This window comes from Triticum aestivum, chromosome 6D, assembly GCF_018294505.1.
Source record: "Triticum aestivum cultivar Chinese Spring chromosome 6D, IWGSC CS RefSeq v2.1, whole genome shotgun sequence".
Taxonomy (NCBI): domain Eukaryota; kingdom Viridiplantae; phylum Streptophyta; class Magnoliopsida; order Poales; family Poaceae; genus Triticum; species Triticum aestivum.
The window spans coordinates 22,425,339-22,434,512 of NC_057811.1; the positions used below are offsets into that span (position 1 = coordinate 22,425,339).

General features: G+C 44.1%; 1 protein-coding gene across 2 annotated transcripts; it reads left to right on the top strand.

The window, feature by feature from the left end:
• Nucleotides 1-4,026: 4,026 nt before the first annotated feature.
• Nucleotides 4,027-8,961, top strand: LOC123143173 (uncharacterized). Of its 2 annotated transcripts, XR_006470699.1 has the most exons (3): nt 4,027-5,369; nt 6,703-7,364; nt 8,532-8,961. XR_006470699.1 is itself a non-coding variant. In XM_044562019.1 (2 exons), the coding sequence occupies exon 1, from the start codon at nt 4,124-4,126 to the stop codon at nt 5,363-5,365; it is 1,242 nt and encodes a 413-aa protein (XP_044417954.1). In that variant the 5' UTR covers nt 4,027-4,123; the 3' UTR covers nt 5,366-5,369; nt 8,532-8,961. The 2 variants fall into 2 exon arrangements, 1 of the variants encoding a protein (XP_044417954.1); XM_044562019.1 differs by lacking the exon at nt 6,703-7,364.
• The last annotated feature ends 213 nt before the right edge of the window (nt 8,962-9,174 follow it).

Consider the following 9,174-nt stretch of genomic DNA (forward strand, 5'->3'; position numbering starts at 1 on the left):
TTCATCATTCTTTATTTGGTTCTTGTGTAATTCTTGAACATATGTACCTATGAATCGAATAATGCATTGATTATTTGAACCTGATGGATATGAATAAAGCTGTAGCATACATTCAAATTCAAATTCAAATCCAAATCCGGTACAGTTTGAAAAAGCAGCAATTAAATTACGATGAAATTACGCTCTCCAGGTTGTTACGACACACACGGTTGGTAAAACACAAATGTTTGCGATATGCACCATAATCCGAGATGGTTCACAGAGAGGAAACGTGTGCAAGCATGCACACAGTTGCCGTTTGCAAAGTGTGTGCGATGTCAGACAATATCACAAACGGTGCGGGCAAACTAAACGTTTGTGTTAGTTGCCTTATCGTACACGATTCACAACTATGAACTGTTTCTGATAAAGTATGCATCGTAAACGTTGCACCACAGAATAGCGTGTGCGATAGTTGTCGTGTACGACGATGTTACGACGGTCCGACGTTTCGTAATCCTGTCCGACACTCGTACGACGATTAGCTAATCTTCTTAACAGTGAACCGTTTGTGATGGGCCGCGCATCATACATGTTCTATAATAGTGAACTGTTTGTGATGGTCCGCGCATCGTAAACGTAGCACCACAGAATACCGACTGCGATGGCAATGCGAGTAGAAACGAGTAGGAGTACTGTAGGGGCCCTATCCCCGACTATTTCTGAGACGTGTCGGAAGGACCCCCTATCGTCCACACTCACTTGGCGACGGTTCCAAATGTCGTTGTGGAAAGGGGTTAAAAACCGTTTGTTTAGCACCGACGCGCACTAGTGGGCGGAGCCTGGTACAATATACGTGCTACATGAGTAGCTACGTATCACATGCTCCACAATCATTCCTGCCACAGTAGTTTATGGCAATGATGATTAAGGGTCACCCCGTGGACGCAGCCAATGGTCGGTTCTCCATTATTCCCCTATCAATTGCTCCGGGAAGTAAGGGGAGGATATTACTGTGACCTCTTTACCTCCGCATCCTACCATTGCAACAATAGTAATATCCTTCATATCCAAATACGCAAATGTTGAATGGTGCACTTCATCCAAAATCACAAAGAATATTAACATAAACATGCAACAAGAGAACTTTGTATTGTAGCGGCATTCAATTCTAATTCATACTCTCTCTGGTCCTTTTTACTCTGCATATAAGAATTGTCTGAAGTCAAACTTCGTAAAGTTTGACCATATTTATATGAAAAAATATTAACATCTACAATTCTAAATTTATACAATATGAAAACTAAAGTCACGACACATCTAATGTTGTTGATTTCACATTCTGAATGTTGGTATTTTTATCTTTAAACTTGGTCAAAGTTTACGAGGTTTGACTTCAGACAAATCCTATATACGAACTAAAAAGGACCGGAGGGAGTACTAGAGTTCATCCATAATCCCCGAGAAATAGTGCAATTACTCAAACATGTATATGGAGAATATAGATGGGAGAGACAAGTTACAAGTCAACATGAAGTTGGGGAAGGAGGAGAACATTGTCGTCGGCTCCGCGCGTTTGTGGAGTCTCCCTCTTCCTTCTTCCATTTCTTGGCCCTTCCTTTATAGTGGAGATGGTCTTGCTGCTGCAGTGGAGGTGTGACGACACGTGGCAGGGCATATAGGACTTGTTGATGATGAATGTCGGCGGCCAGGGTTGCAGGTGAATATATAGGTGGACTCCACGAGTCTTGATCCTCCACCTAACCCTTCATCCAAGGGCTCTAGGAGAGCCAAATCCTCTCCCAATACCTCCCTTGGTCGCCAAGGATCACATAGGAACAAGACAAGACGAGATTGGTGAAGAATCATGTAAGTTATGGCTGATTTCACAACCATGAGGCTGGTATGAGCACTATTATGACCTATAATAGTCGTACCAGGTGTTGTCTTTCCTTTTGAAGTTCGTGTGTGCAATTTCATATTTTGGTCGCCATTTCTTCATAGGTATCTGATTTGAGCATTCTTGGGCTTGTTGGATTCATGTTGGGAGGCCCAATACACCCATGGCACTAGATGTTCACATCAGACACTTCGGAAAATGTCAAAATCTCTAACTCTCCAAAGGGCATTAATCTGACGACTCAAACTCCTTTGATTTGGCTCCACTTGTTCCTTTTCTATGTGCCATGTACATGGAAATACCAAGACATGTACAAAGGCAACAAAACAAAGGGAAACTAGTAGAAACTAAAAGTTGTGCAATGAACTTGGTAAAACGGGTAAAAATAGAAAACTATGCATTGTGGAAATAAAAAATTTCTAAATGGATATTATATGAGGGATTTCCGTTCTAGAATAGAATCTAGAAAGTGATGCAAAAATCCACTCATTAGAGCGGAATATTGGCTTAATATTATGCGGAAAGGTTACAATATTTTGGTATTGAGAAGAAGAATACAATGATCTATTAGTTCAGAGAGGTCTATTGAATATTGATGCACTAGCTCCAGAGATGATATTACAGAGGATGCAATGTGCAAGTTTCTTCTTGAGGAGGCAGAGAAAAAACAAGCGGACAGGCTAGATAAGTCAACATAGAACGAAAAAGGTGTTAGGAATGAACATAGGGAGATGGAGAAAGTGTTGATTGCACTTGTTGTAGCAGTCAAGAAAGGTGTGTTTCTGTTGAAGTGTGTAATTGTTCTTGTCATTTTGTTTTGATCAGTTCTCCTGGTGATGAACTGGTAAATATGTGCTCAAAATACCATTTTATGAAGTAGTTTAAGTAGTGAAGCTTTAACTCGATGGCCTAAATAAATGAATTTGTGTTAAAAATTGTAGAGCTAAGTTTTAGGAGTTTCGCTAGGAACCGCTTTTTTCTTCTTAAAATTGAGAAGTTAAGTCTTGAAGGAGCGTTTGAGGGGCAAAATTTTAGGGGTTCGGCTAGAAATGCTCTAACTTAACTCTCTAAAGCGTATAGCCTACATTTGGTTTAGGCATTTCGTCAAACACTCGCAATGCAATACACAGTAGCATTTCACGGCGAAGAGTGGTAGCAAGTTACAACATATTGCGGTGCCAACATCATACGCGCACCAAACTCATGATCACCACACACATGCCCACACACGCACGGTCTTGAGGTAGACGCCGAGAGGCGGGTGTGGGGAGATGTTGGTGAGCAGTGGCACAACGAGCGGGAAGATGCTGGTGACATGGAGGAGGGTGGGCGCGCGATCACATGGGACACGGGGGGTGGGGGGCGTATCGCCGAGGTAGGGCGCATGCATACAATGCCGACGAGGCGAGTGAGCAGCTGTTGCCGTGGCGTGGTGGAGCTGTGAGTGGGGGTGGCGTGCCTCATCAAAGCGGGGTGCGAGGGCATGTGTTAGCAAGACATGTGGAGATGGGACTGTGGTATGGGGACACGTGTAACAGGTTGGTGGAGAGGTGGGGGAGGGACATGGGCCTCCATTCCTCACAGCGGGGAGCTTTGGGTGCCACCAAAGAGAAGGACGACGACACGGTTCGCGTGGGCATGGGTGAGAAGGAAGAGTCGCTCGAGAAAATCTTTTACTGAGATTGGGTTTTGGCTACTCAAATTTGAGCAGTAGGTGCGCTTCTCAAATTCTTTTTTGATTTTAAACCCAAGTACAATTTGTCATATTATTCGGAAAATGATTTACTTATTCTTTTTAAATACGGAAATAGTCACTCTTCATATTGCTCGATTGGGTTGGGATCAGGCTGGGCATTTCCGAGGTCGGGCATTGCAAAGCCTGCCCCAAAACCCTGTCCGGTCTTGTCCCGCTGTCCATGAGTTTTTCTTGAGCTTAGTGTGAACAATTTTTTTCTTGAGCTTAGCTAGACGGGTTATTTTTGCCGTAAAAAGATAGACGATTCATAATTTTTACTAGCTTTTTTTTATAGTAGTATTCATCTTTTTTAGCTGAGATATTCATATTTGTACACGTATTCTCTGATCCCGAACTGTTAAAAAAATAGCCGAACCACAGTAAAATGCATATACTCTGAAACCAATTCTTCAGATCAGACACCTCGCTCGTTCTGTTTCCCCAAATCCCCACACCCCACTCTTCACTCCCGTGGTAAGCTAGGGTTCTCCTCGTCCCCCGGCGGCAGGATGGGCGGCGGCGCGGCGGGCCACGGCCAGGCCAGCGCTGCCCCTCCCATGGATCCGGCCGTCCTTGAGCACCGGCGCGAGCCCCGTGCTCGTGTGCTTCCGCCGCGACGCGGCCTGCAGGAGACGGCAACGCTGCCGATCCCCGACGAGCTCGTGGCGGAGATCTTCCTCCTGCTGCCCCCAACAGATCTGGTCCGCGCCTCCGCCGCCTGCGCCTCGTTCTACCGTCTCGTCGCCAGCCGCTCCTTCCTCCGGCGCTTCCGCAAGCTCCACCCCCCGCCCCTCCTCGGCTTCCTCGATGACCGAGTCTTCCACCCCGTAACCCCGCCTTATCCATCCGCGTCCGCAGCCAACGCCGTCGCCCTCGCCGCCGACTTCTCCTTTTCCTTCCTACCCGGCCCCGCCCGTGACTGGGAGGTCCTGGACGTCCGCGACGGCCGCGTCCTCCTTAAGAGGCCCGGCCGGCAGCACCCCGAAATGGTGGTGTGTGACCCCTTGTACCGGCGGTACCTCCTGCTTCCCCTGTTCCCCGACGACCTAGCCGCTTCATTGGAGGGCCCATCCGCGATAAAATGGCGTGAATCCTTCCTCGTCCCAGCCGGCGACGAGGAGGCAGCAACTGCGGAAGAGACGTCATTCAGAGTTATCTGGATGGCGCAGTGCAAATTCAGACTGTTCACCTTTGTCTTCTCCTCTCGCACTGGACAATGGGGAGCTGTTCCATCCCCGAGTTGGAGTGATTTATTTGCTGGCTTGCCAAGTTTGGAGATGGCTACACCTCTCAACACACGCCAATATGCGTATGGCTGCTTTTACTGGATGGCGGGTTACATGGCAGAAGCTAAAATGCTGGTGCTCGACACCTGGAGGATGGAGTTCTCCGTTGCTGAATCCCCACCTGATGGTTTCGCTATGGCCATGGTGGAGGCCGGGGAAGGCAGGGCTGGGGTGTTCGTGCATGCTCATGTGGGATCCAAGTTCAGTTATAGCATTAGGCAAAATGATGGTGGGAGTTTGAGCCAGTGGCAGGAGAAGAAAACAGTATCATTGGGTTATGGATACTACATCATGGGTTCAACGGAGAGGTACTTGTTCTTGTATCAGCTGCAGAGCCCATTGCCTAATCCAGGCGTTTTCACGCTGGATGTCCAAACATTCCAGCTCGAGAGAGTGTGTGGTCAACACTTGGGCCACGCATATAGTAACTTCCCACCATCGTTGTTGTTGTCACCGACAGTATGAAACGGTAAACTTCCTATCATATCCAGGTTATATCATTTTTATGGCACACTTGTTTGATTCCTGACAGTTCATTATTGGGATTGACGACTCTTCTTTAAATGACTTGGTACTTAATTTTTCTGTTCTTTTGGCAAGGTTAGCTCAGGAGCATAATTGTGATTTGTTTGTTTGTCCATTCTAATTGCCATTTTAAGCTTTTCAATCAAACAAGTAAAAGAAAGGAAGGATCTTACACACTACGATAAGCATTCCTGAGGGGTCGTGAAATCATAAAGAAAACTGGATTGTAGCAATATTTTTGAGAAATGGTTTTTATGGTGAATTTTCACCTTTGGATTGTTTCACCTTGGAGATAGTCATTCTGGTCAGCGGGACTTGCAGCTACAAATTTATACTCCCTCCGTTCCTAAATATAAGTCTTTTTAGAGATTCCACTATGGACTACATACGGAGCAAAATGAGTGAATCTACACTCTAAAATATGTCTATATACATCCGTCTGTAGTTTGTAGTGGAATCTCTAAAAGACTTACATTTAGGAACGGAGGGAGTATCATGTGTTGGTTTGGCATAAATCTGCATAACTAATATTTTTGCAGCTTAGGTGCTGAGCCACACTGTTTGATCTCTTGTATATAATAATGATGCGAGGAAAACTGGAATGATGCTGATTAGTTTCTTAAGGAACCATTCCAAATTTGTTTGCTCAATACACATGTCATTCATATATCAAGAAGAGCTTGCCATCTTGTGCTTAGAAAGTGAACCAGCTTGTTGTCTACATAAATTGGAGGCAGTCCACCCACATTTTTTAGACAGTTAAAACTTTCACCAGCCCGCCTCCGCCGCCCACAGCGACGGGGATATGAGCCGGAGCCGCCTTGCCGGCAAGGAGGAAGGGCGCCGCAGTTGTCCACAGAGTCGCACGGGAGCAGAGAGCCAACAATCATTTTTGGAAAGCGCTCTTAATCATCTTCTGACAGGACTTCATTTTCAGCTCTTCATGTTCACAGTTTTTGTCAGTTCAACTGTTCTTCTGTAAAGACTGTAACTCAGAAAGAAATAACCAGGGAGGATATTACTATAATTTTGTGACCTTAGACTACAAGTATATATGATTATTAGTTTGGGTTTTTTCTTGGGGCCTACTGGATTGTTGTTTTGAGCGATCAAATGAACAGTTAAACTATTTCCAGTAGTTATTTTTTGTCAAAAAGAATTACTTTTTCAGATATTTCCGGACCTGTTGCTTGTTGCCCTGCCCTTGCAAAAGTTAGCTAGCGTCTCTCCAATTCAAACGATCTCTACTGAATCTTGATGGAATATCCACGCTGCAGAGGACGGCAAGCCTTCCTTGGTGACGACCAGGGGGCCACAGAAGAGACATCCTTCATAGTGATCTCGATTGTAAGGCGCGGAAATAAGCAGGGGGCTTTTGTCTTCTCTTCCGCCACCGGACAATGGCGAGCTAGTATATGGACTGCAGAGTTTGGTTTCTTCTTCAGGCTTTGGCACACCAATGGCTGCTTCTATGGGGTGACAAAATGCATGAAAAAGTTGCTAGCACTTGACACCCAGAGGATGGAGTTCTCACTTTCTGACCTCCCACCCGAAGCCGGAGATTTTTTGCAACAACCCATATGTCCTTGCAGACAATACATGAATATAGCCATTGTGGAGGCAGGGGAAGGCATCACTGGGATGTTTGTGCTTCTAAATGGCACATCTAACATCAGTTATCTAATTAGGCGAAACAATGGTGGGAGTTCCAACCAGTGGCAGTTGAAGAAGACAATCCCACTGGATTCTTCTAGCTACATTTTCACGAGTTCAACAGGGAGGTACTTGGTTCTATTACATTGGGGAAGAGAAGACAGGGACACTTTCACGTTGGATATCAAAACATTCCAACTTGAGAAGGTGTTCACTGGTTTCGGTTCGCAGTATGTATATAGAAACTTCCCACCGTCATTGTTGTCGTCACCGACAATATCATGTGGTAAGCTTTCTGTTGTGTCCAAGTTATGTCCTTGCCTTCATAGGTATCACACAGCTTTTCGGGTGCCTCGTAGTTCATTAATGTGATTGGTTATTCTTGTTTACACTATTTGGTAGTTGTTAACTTTTTTGTGCCTGTGGCAATGCTAATCAAGCTTAGGAGCATAACTGTGATATATTTGTTTTCCTGTTCTAATTGCCATTTAAGGATAAGTATAAAAAATATCATGCATACTAAGTAGGCTGGAGGCCTTATGGGCTTGTAAAAAGCACTAGATATCAACAATTTATTTGGAGAAATGTTTTTGTGGTCAAACTAATAGATGACGAATACAAGTTTAAATCAAGTTTAACGTTGGATTGTTCAAGTCAAATATGCATTATCTTCTTTTCTCATTTCATGGATATAAGGAGGCAAAGAGGTCCTTTTTCTGGTCATTTTTACACCTATAAATTTATCTCATGATGTTGGTTTGACATAGATCTGCATAAATAATATGGTAATCCCTATGTAACTTAATATAAGACGTGTTTTGCACTATGTTGTGAGCAAAATTTGAGGCAGCGAGCTTGAATATTATTTTGTTCCATGGACTTGCCATTTAAATAGCAAGAACAGTTTGTCAGCTTGTGCTCAGTAACAGTTTGATTCAAAATCAGTTGGACGCCTATGTTTGTTTTTACATTATGTTCCTCTGTCTCAGGCACATGCCAAATGCAGGCAATCAGTTTTTCTAGGATGACAGATCACACAGTTTGTTGAGTCTCTTTGTGAGGCCCCTGAGAATTTTTTTTTCTTGAGTGAGAAATTTGGTAACTACTAACTTGTGAAGTCCCGCAACAGGAAGCCACCGTTTCTCTACAACTATTATTAAGTTATTTTAGGATTCACTTCTACATTCCTTTTTCCTGCTATGCATTTCAACCTGGACTGCTAATTACACTGGTGAACGCATAGAAGACAGTGTTTGAGACTGGTCAATAAACCAATTTGAACAGGAGTAACAAGGGTTCCAAAGGTTGTTTTCCTATGTGCTGTGCTTCTTGCCATGTTTTTTTTTTTTTTGCAAGCAATTTACCGAGTGTTGCCTGTCGTTTTGTTCCTCTTTGCTCACAAGCTTTTGATTGTCTGCAACTCGAATACTCCTTATTTTGAGATACTTGGCAGGTGTTGAGAATGAGGCCGAGGAGACGCTGGAACAAGGTTGCACTGCAAGCTCAAGCGCATAGTCTCCAGGGTTAGAATACGCTGAGATGAATGCAAGAGGTCAGGCTGATTTGTTGATGATAACATGGTGGCGAGGTTGTTATGCAACTTGATAATTGACCACTAAGTTTGGTCTGCTTTTGCCCTTTGGTCTGTAATATGGACATCCGGAAGGATAAAATAGAACCTGGAGTATTTTATCTTGCGCTCGTTGGCCTGGCAGTGATTGATGTGTTTGTTTGTCGGATAAGGTAGCGAGAGCAGTAACGAAAGTTCAGTTTCTCTGGGTCATTAGATTAACTAAGGCCCTGTAAGAAGTGAAAGTACGATTATGTTTTCTTAGGATTCATGTATTCTTGTTTGCAATCATTTTTATCTGGCTTTTTATCAATCGGCATTGCAAATTACAAATGAGACTTTCTTCATTTCATATTTCTCTCCTTATGTGTAGTTGGGATTTATCTTGTGTGCCTTTGATCTTTGGCAATGATCGGTCCATTTGCCAAATAAGGTAAGCAAAAGGATCACCCGCAAAAAAAAAGGTAAGCAAAAGGATCAGTATGTTAAACTGGATCTTGGATACGGCTCAGAGTGTCGATGCCGT